Below are 17,721 nucleotides of genomic sequence, written 5' to 3' on the forward strand. Positions count from 1 at the left end.
ACTGTTATGAACTACACAAGGAACATTTGAAGATTTTTAATTGTCGAAAAAGTGTAAAAATATCAAAAATATTTTAAATAACATGTCAAAACATGTCCATTGTAAACTTGTATTACCTGCTTGTGGAAATAATGAAACATAAAACATTCTATAATATGTTTGTGCCTGGTGTGCCTGCCTTGCCCACCAGGAGGCAGTCATGCTATACAGTCATGCAGACACAAACAAAGAAGAAATTACTTCTTCTAATATTGTGAGTCAGTAAGATTCTGTAATAGTTGTCATTTTCATAGAAAATAACGAGTATATGCCTGTCAAGTATTTATCTCATTTGCTCCCAAAAACTTATAAAACCGTTGAATTTTAAATATTGCCATGGTCCCAAAAACTTATTTAAACTTTTTCTTAATTTGTTTTATTTTGCTAGAGCACACAGAAGGCTTTGATGCAGCCTCTGACCTGAAGAAGTCGCTTAAAGCAATGGTATTCAGGTGGCAGCAGAGTATAAGAGATCAACCATTTTGCAACACGTTCTTTTCCACAGTGTTTTCAACAGGTTTGTGAATAATGATGAAAGTTAGCTATATTTTAAGGCTAATTGCTGCAAAACGGAAACTAATACAAAGACTCTAATCTTTCTTTTGGTAGGTTCCATGTTTTTATAGCAATAGAACACAATATTCTGTGGGCCTTGCAAAATCTGTCAAAATTCAGTAAAACAGCCGGAAATGAAGGGGGTTGCCTCAGTGAAAATGGCTGGGAATGAATGACGAACCTGCATTTTTGTCTAAAAGTAAAATATCAAAAACATTTTAACAAAACAATTTGAGGTGCCATATTGGAGCTGAGAGAGCCTATTTTTCAAGAGAACATTTTGGCCTTGTCCGTTTTTTTTTTTAATAAATTATTTTTATTGAAGGTGTCTAGTTTTGCAATGTATGACATTAGAAACTTTTTGTTAGACCTTTTCAATAAAAGATTTTCCCCCTAACCTCTTGATTGCTTGATATATAATAACTTAGAATACCCTAAATAAAAATGATTAGTTTTGACTTGGAACCAGGAAAAATAATAATTTTAGTCAATTCACAAAAAATGATTTCGCTTTTGAACTCTTTTGAACAACTTTTGTATTCCCATTACTTACTGCAGAAAACAAATCAAAGCAAAAGTAAAGTTGAAGAAATGTTTGTGTTATTTAGTTACAAAAATTGCAAATCATCATCATCAGAGCAGCAGTGGTGGAGGCCTCACACAAATCCCTCATCGAGTTCTAAGAGTGCAGTATTGGGATATACAGTAACATGAGGGTTCTGACATATGTGTCAATAATCCAATAATAACCTGTATAACAACGCCCGCTTGCTCCAATATGTAAACCAACCGCAACTCCAAAGCTCTCCAGTCCTGTGTTATTTCAATTATCTTGATCCCGCTACAGGCACACCGAAGTATCAATTCCATGGCCACGGTTATCCTTTTCCATGATTGCCTACATCAACAAAGAGTTGTCACCTGCAACATGACTTATTTATCATCAGTGTTGGGCAAGCGACTTTCAAAATGTTCGATTTTCACCAAAACCTTCCACTTCAATACATTAACTCTCATGATTCGTGTGAGTGGTTGCAAGATGGTGGACCCAAATGCGGGGAAACATGGCATGGAGACAGGAATGAAGGGCAATGTGAGGAACTTTATTAAAACATAGAGAGTAAGCTGAGTAGACAATGACTGGATGGGACGTGACTGGACGGAACTGGTGAGAAGACTGGTCGCCAAGACTGGAAAGGATGAGAGTAGACTGGTTGCCATGACTGGACTGGGCGAGAGTAGGCAGAGCGTGGGTGACTTGGCAGTGACGTGGACTGTGACGTGGATGACTTGACTGAGATGTGGATGACTTGACTGAGACGTGGACGACTTGACTGAGATGAGGATGACTTGACAGACATGCATGAGGGTGGATGACTTCACTCTGACATGGACGACTTGACTGTGATGAGGACGACTTGACTGAGATGAGGATGACTTGACAGACATGCATGAGGGTGGATGACTTCACTCTGACATGGACGACTTGACTGTGACGAGGACGACTTGACTGAGACGAGGATGACTTGACTGAGACATGGATGAGGGTGGACGACTTGACCGAGACTAGGACGACTTGACTGTGATGGGAACGACTTGACTGAGATGAGGATGACTTGATTGAGACATGGACGACGTGGATGACTTGACTGTGATGAGGATGACTTCACTGTGACTAGGATGACTTGACTGAGATGTGGACGACTTGACTGAGAAGAAGACGACTAGACTGTGACGGGGACGACTTGACAGTGACGTGGAAGACTTGACTATGACAATGATGACTTGACTATGACAATGATGACTTGACTGTGACGTGGATGACTTGACTGTGACGTGGATGACTTGACTGAGACAAAGACGACTTAACTGTGATGAGGACGACTTGACAGAGATGTGGGCGACTTGACAGATGTGGACGACTTAACAGAGATAATGACGACTTAACTGTGACGAGGGCTTAGCTTTGACGCAACGAGAGACACGGACTCCCACACATAACGTCGACAATTGGTTTCAGCATTAAGTGGCATTCTGCATGGCAACGCAACTTGCTTACACAAGTCCTTCCTGTCTTCAGCCCTTCCAGAAATCTCACGCATTTCCTCACCATTCTACCCCCACAAGTACTTTTTAGGCACCTCAAGTGGTGTTTTCCCCATTTGTTGAATTTCCTCCTATTCTAATGCGCCCGCTGCATCTGCAGACAGGAAGAGCATTAGGAGTGGACAAGATAATGAGTCCTCATCTAATTTAAGGCAACATGTTCTTAGAATATCCAGAAAACAGGATCAGCGCCGTGCTGCCGTTACGGCTGGCTAACGAAGACAAAACTCCCTTTGAGGGCAGATTTGTTTTCATCGAGTCTGACAGGGAATCTTTACTTGCTCATTTCGGCCCTGCGAGGGACATCTATCTCTAGAGAACACCAGGAATTTGTAATGTACACAAAAGAATGGTTCTGACGTGTTTACGTCGACAACAGCAAAGTGGTAGCTTGCTATATAAGGAGCGGGTAATCGCACGGACGGCTAAAAATGGTATGACTTGTGGATCAGTGAAGCTATTAATCTAAAAATCTAGACAAGTCAAATGTAAATTGAAGTCGTCAGGTCGAGAGTACGTGCAAGAGGCATATTAGAAATGTACGCTGATAGTAGGCCAGAATGACCATCTAATCAAAATGGTTACCCTTAGAAAAATTATTAACTTACAGGCTATAACGTTGACTTTTTGCTTCATATTGTGTATCCTTTGAACTATATATATTAAGATTTTGTTGTAACAGCTAATCTCTTGTAGTGTACAGCTATTTTTCAAAATTTCTTTCACAATGTTACAGCTTTTTGTTCCGTAATATTATAGCTTTTTCCCTCGTAATTTAATAGCTTTCATAATGTTACTGCTATTTTTTTTTAAATGTTTTTCCCGAATTGTTACACCTGTTTTGTAATGTTGTAACTTTTCTTTCATAATGCTGTCGTTATTTTTGTATCTGTACAGGTTTTCCCCCCTAATATTAAAACTTTTTGAGTAATGTTAGATATTTTCATTTGTATTGTTAGTTCCCCCCCCCCCCATAATATTACAGCATTTTGTGTTACAGTTGTTTTATGTATGTTACAATTTTTCTTTCACAACTCAGCATTTTTTCGTAATATTACAGATTTTTGTTTTGTTTATAAAGTTAATTAATCTTTTTTCCAGAATATTATTATTATATTTAATACATTTGCCATTGAAATATGATTTTTTTTTCCACAAAATGCATTTTGTAACATTATGTTTTTTGTGTAATGTTGAGACGTATACATTCATAGCGTTACAATTGTATTCATGCAGCATGTAAATAAAGTTTTTCCCTCATAAATTTTGCATTTTATTTGCATAAAATTACTTTACCGTTGTAACATTTTTACGAAGCATTTTCTGAACACTCTTGCACTTTTTTTTCTTTAATAAAATGACTTTATTCCCGTAACATTTGTCAACAACTATTTTCACCGGAGACGGCAGCTGACAACTCCGTTAAGAGCGTGTTAACTCTAATACGACGCAACTCATCGCCTCTTTTACAGACCACCAACATTGTAAGCGGATACCACTTTCTCGCGGTCGTGTTAGTGGGCCTGACTTAAGCGATGCCACTGGGGGCGAACAAGCAAGTCCTATGTTCGAGTCGGCGTGAGAGAAAGCAGATCCCTCTCCGCCGATGCTTTTAACGCCAACATTAACCAGATGAAGATAAGCACGAGGAGAGGAACATAGCTTCACTTCACCTCTCCTTTTGATCACCGCTCATTCCAAACCACTGTGCTCATTTATTTGCGTGGATGCGGTTCATGTATATCGTTAATTAAACAGTACAGTACAAACAGATGCGACTAGCACGATTACGGGGGGTGGGGGGTCAAAAAATGTTTTCAAGGAAACCCTAGAGAAATGTGACACATGTTACTATGACAAGAATAGAACCGTCCACCAACACCACATATTGCCAAATTGTGTCAGCCAGGGATCTGCCAAGAAAACAAGAAGTACAGTTATATCGACCAAGCCTTGCCACGAACACCGAAAATCTGCAAGTGATTGACGACAAAAGGTTTCTAATAGCCTCTATTTGCCACAAGATGGCTGCAATGACAACACTAGCATATTTTATCGGAATTTCTGAAATTACTGAAATTGCAGTGCCCCATTCTGTGTTGTTAAGGAAATAGCCCCACATGACTAGTGAAAAATTGCAAATAATTGATGCCCCCACCCCAAAAGGTTTACAGTACAATTGTGGGTAAAAATGATCCTGTCCAGCTTCAAAGTCGGACTTTAATCCCCCTGAGGGTTACTAAGAACAACAATCCAAACACATGGACGTCAATTAACAAGCTCAACCTACTATTTGTGGCCGAGCTTGATTTGACTTCACTGAATGAAGGCGGAGCGTCGGGTCTTGACCCCTTTGACTCCTTCAACACTGACTAAGGGCTTCAGTTACATCCTGGATGCTGACAAATAAGGCAACTCCCTGCCGCTTTGCTTAAAAGAAGTGAATCATTTGTCTGTAAGCGGAACAGACGAGCATATCTCCTTTTGTGTGATAGCGGATGTGAGGGATAATCAGGCATTGTTGCTTCCTCGATCCCTTGACAATGATCAAGTGTCGTTCTGTAAGATTACGGAAAGCAGTCACAATGTACACCGGTACATTCAACTTGAAATTATAAATCGTTTTATCACCATAAATGCTCATTTATTCTCGTAATATTACGTCTCTCGCAAGATAACCACTTTTCATTTATGTCGTTTTTTTTATTTGAGGTACGCATTTATTTTTCTTAAGTTGAGTGTTCATTCAACGATGAATTGATGTGACGACTTTATTCCTGTAACGGAACAATTGATTTCTCGTAACTATACAACTTTTTTTCCTGAAATCTTCTAACTTTATTATGGATTTTTTTTTCAACTTCACTTTTGTACCTTATTGATTTGCTTCATATAAGATTATGAATTTTTATTATTTTCTCAAATTCTTCCCGCATTGTTATGATATTATTCGCGTAACATTATGACTTTTGTGTGCAACGTTGATCATTTATTTCACATTTCTCATTATATTATCTCTTTATTTTCATGAGTTCATCACTTTTTTCTAGCAACATTTCACATGAGGTTATTTATTTTCAGAAATGCATTACTATTTCAGGCAGGAAAAAGATCTCATTTATTTGACGTACATTTATTTTTCTCAAGTGAATAACGTACCGGTCGTCGAATTGGGCCACGCCGTCTTTTATTTGAGGAAAAACATTGACTTTACAACTAATCATAAAAAGGGAGGGAATGAGCAATCAAGGAAGTGATTTCACACGGGACCACTCCCTTGTCCCCTGGTAGCCGGATTGCGCTCTACGAGCCTAACAATGGCCACTACGTGCTGAGGCGGAATCAACTGTTTATGATCCACAAAAAAGGAACTGTGGTGAGTTTCAAGCCGTTTTTTTTTTCCTTGAAAGCAACGCCGCCACAGAGGATGCTCTTCAGGAAGGACTCCAGCTTCACGTGACATGAATTGTTAACACCGTATAGCAGTAATATTGTTTCAAGGGAGGCAATATGCCCCCACAAGTCAAAACTCAATTTTCTGATTGATATTGTGGAATAAGAAGCAGAATAATCCACCCGTTTTGCCTTGTATTGCCCCTTGTTGTCTAAAAAATGACATTACGATGCTTAAGAGTTTAGCTTGTGAACGTCACATGACCAAACCCAGAAAACACGGTCATTACCTATAAGTGCCTGCACCTTGAAATGTAATACATCAGTAACATTGTGTAATGTTATTCCAAAAATACATTTGTAAAAATAAAGGCCACACCTCTAATATATGAGAGCCCCATCAGGAAATAAATAAGAAAAAGTAAATGAATTAAAAATCGCCCAGTTACACTTGACATTTATTGTAACATATAGTTAAACCTTTAAAATATTATTCCTAAAATGTAGGGGAAAAAATAAAGGCCTTGCCCTTAACTCATTCACTGCCATTGCCGGTAAAGACATTTCTATTAGTTTAAAAAAAAAATATCCACTTTTGCTAACAATAGTATGAAAACCTAGAAAAAAAATTGGGGGTGTGAATTTAGAACAGATATAACATTTTTGATTAATCGTTAGTTAACTAGTGAAGTCATGTGATTAATTACAATTTTAAAAAATTCATCGCCTGACGTGCCTAATTAAAAACAATATATTAAAAATAAGGAGCATTTAATCATAATTAATCGCATGATAATTTTATATCTGTTATTAATGTACAATAGAAAATATAGGTTTTCATAAAAAATGAAAGGAAATGAAAAATTGTTAAACTAATAGAAATAGTTCAAACGAATTTTTGACGTCTATAGTCGTCAATGGCAGTGAATGAGTTAGTAGATGTCTCCTTAATCTGCAGATAAGTAAAGAAACACCCCAGACATCATTTCAGTTACACTTGACTGAAATCGTAATAAACTTATTTAATATGCATTTTTTTAAATAAATGCTCCGCCCCTAACAAACACCTTTGCTCATCTGCAGCTGATTATATAAACGACCATGGACATTAACCGTCATTTAACCAGGTAGGTCAGTTGAGAACCATTTCTTATTTACAATGACAACCTAGCAATACACAAGTAGTATCGTTCAAAATGATTTCAAAAATTAATTTGTCAAAATAAAGGCATCATTCCAAACAGACAGCTCCCCATCTGCAATTGAGTGAAACACACAAACACTATTCCATTTTTACTGTACATACTACATAAATTCACATACGATGATAGTACATTGTTTTAACATTACTCTAAATAATGTGTTTGTACTAAAACAGCCCCCCCCCCCCCCCAAAGCCACACAATCCTTAACCTCATCTGAAGACATTACTCCAGTTACATTTGACATAAATTGAAACACAAAACAAAATGTATTCCAGAAACACTTTTGGGAAAAATAAATGCCCTGCCCTAAATAGACTCCTCTGCTCATCTACTGTTGAGTAAATAAACACCCACGAACATTACTCAAATTTCACTAGACATCAGTCTAAAGTCTAAAAATGTGCTTGGATAAATTAAGGCCTCACCCCTAATAAAAATAAAAACTTTGCTCATCTGCTGTCCAGTAAATAAATTCTCAAACGCCCACAGACATTACTCCATTTGATATTATTCAAAAAGGGATTTGCATGAATAAAAGCCTCACACACACACACACACACACAAACACACACTGTATATCACTATGTATGGTGAGAAGCATGTGGGCGCAAACACAGTTGTCTCCGCGAACCACGCGTGACAACACATTCTTGGCGTGTCGAGCCGCCGTCAGTACTGCAAGGGATCATATTCCCCAATGTCTCAGGCCGTGACATCTGGCGTAGTCGTGCTTTTTACGACAACATGCTTTGTGTAGAGAGGCCTTCACACAGTGGTTTCCCCTAAAAGCCGACCTCCGAAGCCTCAAAGCTCTTTTTATCGAGTCGTTTTATTAACAACGCAGCGTGATTTATAAAGCGGGGTTAAAGATCAGTTGCACCAAAGAATAGTGTAAGTTTGTAACCATCATGTGTCATTGTAGACAAAACATGACATTTTAAACCTCCTGTTACATTCAGAAAACGACCCAGGGCATGTTAGAATTGTTATTTTCAAATCTAAAAAAAAATGTTTAAATCTCATTAACTCATTCACTGCCATTGACGGCTATAGACGTCAAAATTTCATTTGAACAATTTTTATTATTAAAACAGTTTTCCCACTTTTGATAACAAGAGTTTGAATACCTAGATTTGTTTTTATTGTATTAGAACAGATGTAAAAAATTGGGATTAATCGTGAGTTAACTAGTGAAGTCATGCGATTAATTACGATTTACGATTTTTTTAAAATAATCTTTTCTTTAAAAATTTTTTTTGTTTTTCCTCCCCGTAAATTAAGGGCATCAGGCGATTAAAAATTGTAATCGTAATTAATCGCATGAACCAGTTTCAAGCCAAGAAGAAGAAGATTCCCATGGGTCAATTTGACCCGGCATGAGGTTTAATCACCCAAAAGTGCCAAAAATAAAACAAATCCCAATAAACATTGTTTATATCTCATTATTAATTCCAATATTGGCCATTTCATTTAAAATCTGCAAAATAAACCATTTTAGCGAGTCCCACTGTAGAGTTTTCATATGGGTCAATTCGACCCGGGAAATATGTTAAGTTCATCATTTTTATCAAGTTTAAGCAGAAGAGGCTTTTATATCTGGCCTGATAAATGATCTAAATGTTTCAGAAAAGAGAACTCCCCTCCCACCCCCTTCAAAAAAAACATTTACATATTAACGTAAACATTTCATTGCAAATATGTAGAATGAACCATTTTGACCACGCCCATGAACCCATTAAGTCAATGATAACATTGCTATGGGGCATCCAAACCTAATGTTGAACAGGTTGAGTTTGCCTCCCTTTGACAGGTCTCAAGGGGTGTATGTTAAATCGAGAAGGCACCGAATGAGGGGGGGGGTTCACATGACCTCCGGCATTGGCGGCTCATTGGGCTTTGTCGGCGTGAGTGTGTGTGCGTATACGTGTGTGTCTGTGCTTGAGCCCTCAAGCGCTCCCCTTTGGTAAGCAGATGGTGATTGAGATCAAAAAGGTCTACACGCTCCCCTGATCGAGTTCGCTTTGACTTCTCCACCTATCGAATCACATGTTTGAGAGGTCTGAACATCCCTCTGTGCACACTAAACTAATCATCTGCTCAGGATTAAAGCATTTCTCGCAAATAAAAGCCTCCCTTAAATGGCCCCATTATTTCCCATCAGGGGCGGGGAGGGGGGGGGGTAGGTTGGGGTTACTAGGTAGTAAGTATATTGACCTGTTCATAGATGTTATTGTTCATAAACAGAAATAATAGTGTTAACTGCTGAGCCCATTGGAACTCTGTTGCTAACCCAAACAGCAGCACCTACCAAGACACAATCTTGAAGGCCTTGTCTCTATTAAACCGTCTGACCGATGCTGCTATTCCAATTTCACTTAACATAAACTCTAATACACTTATAATATTGCTTAATATTATTCAAAAAAATGCATTTGTAAAAATAAAGGCCTCACTCCTAATTGATGCCTCGCCACTATCAACAGATGTGTACGTAAACATCCTTGGCATCTATTCCATTTTCACCTGTCAAAATGTTATATAGCAATAAAAGAAAATGCAGGTAATCTTTTAAAATATATTGTTTAATAAGCATTTGTAAAAAATAAAGACCTTCCCCTTAATAAATGCTACTCCCTACCTGTTGAGTGAATAAAGGCTCTCAGCCACTACACTGGTTTCACTTTACATTAATTGCAATATACCAGCAGAAATGTATAACATTATTCCTAAAACACATTTACGCAAATAAAGACTTCACCTCCAATAGATGCATACCCCACCAACAGTTGAGTAAATAAATGCATTATTTTTAAATACATAATATTTTGGTTTCACTTGTCATAAACGGTAATATATTGTAATGTTTAATATTTTTTCCTAAAATGCGTTTGCACAAATAAAGGCTTCCGCACATCTGCAGATAAGTAAATAAACAACTCCTGACTTTTGTCACAATTCACAAATAGTGTTAATTTCATTTTTTTTTTAATGCGCTTGTAAAAATAAAGGCCTTTACCCTAATAAATGCATAGCACCATTGACCATTATGTAAATGCTGTAGTTACACTTGACATAAATCGAAATAGAGCAGTAACCAGGGCTGTAATGTTATTCCAAACAGGCATCTGTAAAAATACAGGCCTTGCCCCTAATAAACGCGAAATGATTTCTTAACCACTACTGACTCACTCTGCACAGAACCCTAACCAAATGACCATCAATAAAATTTTGAAACGAGCTAGCCGCGTCACACCGGCAAGTCCAGCTGCTATTCGACTTGTCAAGCTCCTGGCTTCACTTTCCCCATTCGCACCATTGTGTCTGTACACACGCGTGTCTGCGCACCTGCGAACATGAACCACGGCGAAGCGTGTGTGCATTACGTGTACGTCGGGATCCTCAGCGGCGGCACGCAGGGGTCCCATTGTTCACGACTTCCTGCCGAGTCCGAGGAGGCAGAACAGAGGAAAGGGAGGATCACAGAAAAAAAATATTTTTAAAGTAAAAACATTCAAGCGATCCAACTGGAATGAAAAGTGGAACAAATGTCGCGAAATCGGCCGCAAATTATATTTGAGAATAACTCAAACAATTGGGACAATGATCTCATTCAGTCAAGGAGGGGGAGTCCACAGTGCATTGACTGACCCGTGAACTTGATACATGACATTCAATGCTCGTATTGTCTCAGCTGCGAGACATAAAATTACTTCTTTCAAGTCATTACCATCGACTCATTGTGGTGTTTATTATTTGTGTCGCCTTGAGTGGCGCAAAGGCAAAGCACTTCCTTTAATTGTGCAGCAGCTGTCGGCCCAGACGTTGTTTGGTCTGCGACGTAAAAAACAAAAAGTTCACCATTGACTTCCTGATGCCCGCGAGACAACACCTAATCTCCCCAAATTTTTGTTTTCTCATTTTTCCCTCTCAACTTCCTAACGTAACATTGATTTTTAAAAATCTCCATAAAACGTCAACAATTTTGGAGTGCAAGATATTTTTATTTGCTTCGACTTTTTTTTGGGGGGGGGGGGGGGTCTGTGATTTCAGTTTTCACCCTCAACTTTCTGATGCTACATCGAACGTCGTAAAAAGGTTCATAAATAAAATCGTACAAAAATTGGGGATGAATGTTACGGGTTTTTTGGGTCACATTTCTCCCCTCAACATCTTAACGCTCCATCAAAAGTCACTGTACCATTCGGAGTTCGACCTAAGTCAGACTAAACTTCGGATGAACGTACGTCAAAGAGTTTAGTTTGGCTAGCATGAATGAAGAACTCATTTTTCTTTTCTTTTTGCGATTAAGTTTTGTCCGTGATGTCAAACAATTTTACACTCAACTTCCTGATGCACCGCAAAAACATTGTACAATGAAACAGTGCAGTGATGCTAGCCCCACCCCCCCCCCCAAAGTTAAAGCTACACTTATTACGCGACAATATTTTGTTAGTGATAAAAACATTTACCCTCATTTTCTAAATGCTTCGTTGGACAACGTGAAAAGGATTGAAACTTCGGCTTGTCGTGACGCAGGACACGAGCAAATATCACCAAATTTTCATTTTTTGCTTTGACCCACACTTGCGTGACAATGTTTTGTCGGTGAGGTAAAAAGAAAAATACTCTCAACTTGCTGATGCTTCATTGAACGCTGTAAAAAATGTCAGTTAGGAGTTCGATTTAAAAAAAAACTTCAACGTTTAAGTCATGGGTGTCTCAACTTTCATGAATTGAGTCCATACGCGGTCCTTGAATACACCTTGAACTTCATCATACAGAGCTTCTGTTGCACCTTTCACAAATCATCCATGGAGAAAACCTGCACATGTGAGCTTTTATTGTGCCACTGCGATAGCCTTCTTGTCTCGTCTCGTTATTGCAACAAGCTGTGGGAAATCCTGGGTGCTGTTTGAAACGAACATATGATCTCGACTCTGCTTTATCTCAACGTTGGCTTTTTGAATATCATCCACCGTTAAACATCATTATGTCCCCACTCTCCAGCGCCACACACTGTTTTGAGCTATTTAGAGATTCTCTAATTCACTTAAGAGCGGGGGGGAACTGTAAGCAAAGCTCTCTTGTTCTCTCTCCTTGGGGTGTTGTCTTAAAAGAGTGATCGCATGTGCGTGTTTGTGTGTGTGTCTTACATAGAAAGGGGGCACCAGGGGTCAAGTCTTTTGCCCACTCCTGAGACAGGAAATGGCTCCAATATGGGCGGCCTCCATGAAAGCTCCAGGGAGCCATTTCGGGCTCCTCGTCCACACCAGACCTCCATCGCCATCAGAGGGAGCACAGATGACCTAAGTGAAAAATACAGATGTTCTGCTCGGCCCATTTGAAACCATAGAGGCCCTGCTGGGCTTCACTGGGATATCATGTTTAATTCAAAGTGGCAGTGAGGACACAGGATGCGTGTCCTTTTTTTCCCTACCTAATTGAAATTAAAAAGTATAAGAATTACAGGAGATTATACTATTTAAAGATGAGCACAAAAAAAAAAAAAGTTAATCTAGCCGATTTGAGCCAGATTCCCCTTGTTTTGATCAAAGTCACCAAAAACCCGATTATCAGACCGCCCTAAAAGATTATACTGAGTAAGGTAAGGTAGCTAACTGATGAAGAGTGATACCTAATTATGTTACGGACGCACGTTACGTCTCGGTGAGTCGGAATAGCATAAAATTATGAACCAAAACAAAAAAGGCAGAGGAATGAATGTCCCGCCACCGCCACCAGCTTCTTGGGAAAGCAGCTTCAATGGACAAGGGAACAGAAATTATTTCATAGAAGCAGACTGCCACCATGCGTTCAAAAATGGTTAATAAATGCCCCATGTTACTGAGGGATATTTTGTTAAGTACATGATATGTCTTTGAAATTATTAATGGTTCATTTGCTGTTATTTTAGTGGAAGGCCAAAACGTTTATACCGAATAAATCTGATATTATTGTAAAAGAGATTAATTCATTACAATACTAGTCATTTTTGCATTTCTGACGACCCTGAAGGCACCAACGATGCGTTCAGGTTCCGTTCATGCCAGCATTCACCAACGTCACCCCCCGCCCTCTCCACCATGTTGGCTGGATCAGGAAGTGGGCTGAGTAAATCGAACAAGCTCGAATCCGAAGTCTGAGCACCAACGTAACCGTTCGCCCCCCCCGGAACAGATTCCGCCACTTGGCCCATTCGGCGTGCATGCTGGGCGGCCTCACGCTCGCTGGAGGCATCCACTTTTCTCCGGATTGGACCGTTTCGCAGCGCCAGACATGGCTTCTCTGATGCAGAGAACCTCGGGCCTCGTCCAGCGGCGGACCGAGGCCACCCGTAGCGCCGCCGTCGACAAGGATAGGGAGTCCGACGCGGAGGAGGAGGACGCGCGTCGCGGCGAGGACGAGGAGGACGACAAGGGGGACTCGAAGGAGACACGACTCACACTAATGGAGGAGGTGCTGCTCCTGGGCCTCAAGGACCGAGAGGTGAGCTGCTCCCCTTTTCGTCTAATCCGTCAGCTAGCTTGTCAGTTAGCTCCCAAGCTAACGGGACGTTAGCAAATGTCAACAAAGCTAACTTTAGCATTATCTTCGTTGATTTTCGTCTCAACGACGGCTAGTTCCATCAACCGTGACAACAGGGCCTCGAAACTTCACATTGAGGACAATACGTGACTTTTGTGTTTATATCCATCTAAACTCACTCGTTATTGTTATTACTTTTCTTGACAACTTGCCACTTCTTACGTGACTCGCTCTCGCTCAACCAACACGTCAGCGAGCGGACAAACAAGCGCACCTTTTTTCCCCCCCTCGACCCCCTCGCCTTTCCTCCCCTCTTTCTCCAAATCTAACCGACTCCTCCTCAGGGCTACACGTCCTTTTGGAACGACTGCATTTCGTCCGGCCTCCGAGGCTGCATGCTTGTCGAGCTGGCTCTCCGGGGGAGGCTACAGCTGGAGGCCTGCGGCATGAGGAGGAAAAGTCTGCTGTCCAGAAAGGTGAGGGTTTATAAGCAACACTACAAAAAAGGCAATGGATTCATAAAATAAAATAAAATTCATCTCAATGGGTCCAGGGTGCGCATATAAATAAAAAGACAACACTGACATGTTTAAATCAATATGGTTTAAAAATGATAAGTTCAAAGCATTTTCTCATTTGTAAAAAACAACAACAACAACTATTCTTAAGTCATAGCTTCCCTTCAGGCTGTAAACACACTGGTGGGCTTTCAACAAGCGGGCCGCCATGTGTGACTGTTTATTTGCAATGGCTGTAACGCTTGATTGCCTTTTTCGTGGCCGCGAAAGTTGTTCCTGCTCAGTCAGGATGTGAGCAATCTTGTTCAAATACGCCTGTTGCCATTTTGTTTCTTCTTCTTTGTTTGCCAAGGTGATCTGCAAGTCCGACGCACCAACCGGAGACGTGCTCCTGGACGAGGCCTTGAAGCACATTAAGGAGACGCAACCTCCCGAGACGGTGCAGAGCTGGATCGAGCTGCTGAGCGGTGAGGCGGAGGATTTAAAAAAAAAAAAAAAAGAAGAAGTGACTTTTGTTGTTGACGCTGTTTATCTTGTGGTCATATAAGGAGAGACCTGGAGTCCCTTTAAACTACACTACCAGCTGAGGAACGTGCGGGAACGACTGGCCAAAAACCTGGTTGAGAAAGGCGTCCTCACCACAGAGAAACAGAACTTCCTGCTTTTTGACATGACTACGCATCCGCTCACCAATAGCACCATCAAACAGGTACAAAAAAAATAAAAGGAATGTAAGTTGTTGGTTTGTCGCCTCCGCTAGTTTAGCATTAAGCCATTTTAAAACAAAAAAAACAACTTTTTTTTTTTATTCTCCCCTCTTGTGGTCAGCGGCTGGTGAAGAAGGTCCAAGACTCCGTTTTGGAAAAGTGGGTGAACGACCCTCACCGCATGGACAAGCGCGTGCTGTCTCTGATCCTGCTGGCGCACTCGTCGGACGTGCTGGAGAACGCCTTTGCGCCGCTCCAGGACGAGCAGTACGACCTGGGCATGAAGAGGGTGCACACGCTCCTGGAGCTGGAACCCGAGAAGGAGAGCGCCAAGCCCGGCGCCAATGAACTCATGTGGGCCGTGGTGGCCGCTTTCACCAAATGAGGAGGAGGAAAAACATCCTTTTTTTCTTTTTCTTTTTTTCCTTTTCTTTTTTTTTTTTAAAGCAGGCGATGCAGTTGGACCCTGATTATTACTGAAGGACTTCAAAGGAGACTTTAAAGAGACAATCTAATTCAGGTTGGGGGGAGCCATTTTGTGCGGTCCATGTTGTTGTTAGTATCCCAGTGCAATCCCCATCGGTGGTGGGCTTCACCTGGTTCAGGGTAGGGTTAGATTTGTAACGGAACGGACACTACGATATACACGGAGGGAGAAAATGGCCGCGGTCGCCATGGTGATTATGAAGGAAGCGTCATCTTCCTGCTCACATGCAGAACATTCAGCCAATCACGAGGCGGACGACTACGGAAACCCGTTTGGACTTTTGGTCAATGCCCTTGATATCTAGATAAAGGTCCGCGTGTCGTGTACATGCTTTGTCCTCGCAAGTAAGGCAAGATGGCGCACGACTACAACGACAAGGGCACCATCTTGGAATTGTGTTAAAAAAGGAACTTCCACTTTTGTAAAAAAAAAAATAATAATAATTGTGCTTCACCGCTACCTTCTGTGCTAGTAAGACATAGTCACTCCACTAGGACATTCTAGTGGTTCTACTAGTGTCTTGAATTGTCTTACTATTGAGGACAAAGCATACTACTAGCACATGGACCTTTTGAACAAATTAATGCTCAAACGGCTTCCATCGGACGACCTTCTTTCCCATGATGTCGCTTCTTGATTTTTATATATATATATATATATATATATATATAATTATTATTATTTTTTTTTTATTGTTTTGATTCTCCTTTCTTTCCTCATGCATCTTACATGATTGGGCGTCCACTTCTGCTTCTACTAGTTGGCCATTTATCAAGTATTTTTGCACAGCTTCGTAGCTCGTCCGAAAAAGTGTGTGGGGCGGGGGTTGCCCCCTCAATAAAGAGGAAAAAATTGCTGAAATATTTTATATGCAGCTAGCTACAGATGAGTCATTCCACAAAGCGACAAAGGTCAGGCTTTTCCCAATTATTATTATTTACCGTCTTTCTGACACGTTCGTCCTTATCTGTGACGTTTTAGTCAAGTTGAGGTTGTCCCGTCACTTAAGCACACAAATCCTCCAAAGTCCAACGCACTGGCAGTTTATTTTGCCGCTCTCACGTGTTCGAAATAAGTCAACCGGCAGTACACAGGTGCATTTTGATACATTTGGATACAGTGGGCCCCAAGGTCTTCACAGGAGAGCAAATAAATAGGAATTTTTTGTTTATAATGGATGATTATTATAATTTCAATGGAGGATAAATTACAAATATCAGTGAATCCATTTTTTCAGCAAATAACTGAGCACAGGTTAAAAAAGAAATGCAAACAGGTGAAAACACAAGTATCGGTGTGTCAACGCTTTAAATTAAATCGAAATAAATGATTACTACAATAGTCTAGTTTATCTCAATTGGGCTTTGTTGTAAAGCAAAAGCGCATGTTGTGGCTAGCAGCTAATGTAGCTAGCCTACACCTTGACTCTTAAGCAGACAGACTCAAATGCATAGCACTAGTTACAGGAGATCCGAATCAAAGCCACAAAAAAAAAAAAAGCTGCTGTTTTTTGGATTTGGATTTGCAAACATCCTAATGTACTGGAAAACAAAACATGCACATAAAGCCAGTACACTGGCGGCTAATGCGAAAAGCTAATATAACTAGGCATATTTTCATACTTTTTCCAAGGAGTTTTGTTTCTTTAAACATAATCAAGCACCATCCCTACAAACAGCCCCTACAACGATCAACAAAAGGGACCTCATTTTTTTTGTTTTGTTATATTGACAAAAAAAACAAAAAAACGTTTGCCATCTGTTTGGTGGCATTTATGTCCTTCCATTCCCATAGAGCAACACCCAAAGGTAAAAGAAGGCAGGGAGGGCTGTTTGCATGCAACAGGCAGATGTAGCTCCAGAAGAAGACGGCGTTGTCCTCTGTGTAATAATTCTAATAATTATTAGTCGTTTTATGTGTTACGAGCTAACGGAATTGTACAAAAAAAAAAAAAAAAGGGAGCTCTCCTTTCCTCTCTGTATGTATGCTTTTGTATTACCACACAAAAATAAAGGATTCTTTAAGTGCCTGAATTTAGCTCACGTCACTCTGGTGCTTTTTTAAAGAACTAAATAGTAAGCATCTGTTAACGCACTGACTAGGAGCACCAAAATGCCCACTAGTAGTAGTTTGTCATTTTTAGAGGTGGTAGTCGCGGCATGTAAAAAATCTCAAGCCATGGAACA

The 17,721-nt window shown here is 40.2% G+C and overlaps 2 protein-coding genes across 2 annotated transcripts in view; one reads left to right on the forward strand and one right to left on the reverse strand.

Annotated features, from left to right (window-relative positions):
* The window catches only part of itga1 (integrin, alpha 1), a 54,845-nt gene extending 41,787 nt beyond the window's left edge, over positions 1-13,058 (reverse strand). Inside the window, exons 1-2 of the mRNA XM_086097447.1 lie at positions 12,934-13,058; positions 12,452-12,604 (exon numbers count right to left, since the gene is read on the reverse strand). Coding sequence (XP_085953573.1) covers positions 12,452-12,585 — 134 coding nt within the window. The 5' untranslated portion in view covers positions 12,586-12,604; positions 12,934-13,058. The remainder of the gene's footprint in view (positions 1-12,451; positions 12,605-12,933) is intronic.
* A 300-nt stretch (positions 13,059-13,358) lies between these two features.
* Positions 13,359-17,572, forward strand: LOC147161749 (Golgi phosphoprotein 3-like). The gene is made up of 5 exons (XM_086097352.1): positions 13,359-13,784; positions 14,168-14,299; positions 14,694-14,808; positions 14,890-15,050; positions 15,170-17,572. The coding sequence occupies exons 1-5, from the start codon at positions 13,575-13,577 to the stop codon at positions 15,431-15,433; spliced, it is 882 nt and encodes a 293-aa protein (XP_085953478.1). The 5' UTR covers positions 13,359-13,574; the 3' UTR covers positions 15,434-17,572.
* Positions 17,573-17,721: the final 149 nt, after the last annotated feature.

This window comes from Leptonotus elevatus, chromosome 15, assembly GCF_054856555.1.
Source record: "Leptonotus elevatus isolate MCC_2025b chromosome 15, RoL_Lele_1.0, whole genome shotgun sequence".
NCBI classification, from domain to species: domain Eukaryota; kingdom Metazoa; phylum Chordata; class Actinopteri; order Syngnathiformes; family Syngnathidae; genus Leptonotus; species Leptonotus elevatus.

Bases quoted from the DNA above. Each gene is read 5' to 3' on its own strand.
- LOC147161749 (XM_086097352.1), top strand. From the start codon at position 13,575: ATGGCTTCTCTGATGCAGAGAACCTCGGGCCTCGTCCAGCGGCGGACC. The intron at 13,785-14,167 runs GTGAGCTGCTCC...ACTCCTCCTCAG, and splicing joins TGGGCCTCAAGGACCGAGAG to GGCTACACGTCCTTTTGGAA. The intron at 15,051-15,169 runs GTACAAAAAAAA...TCTTGTGGTCAG, and splicing joins CCAATAGCACCATCAAACAG to CGGCTGGTGAAGAAGGTCCA.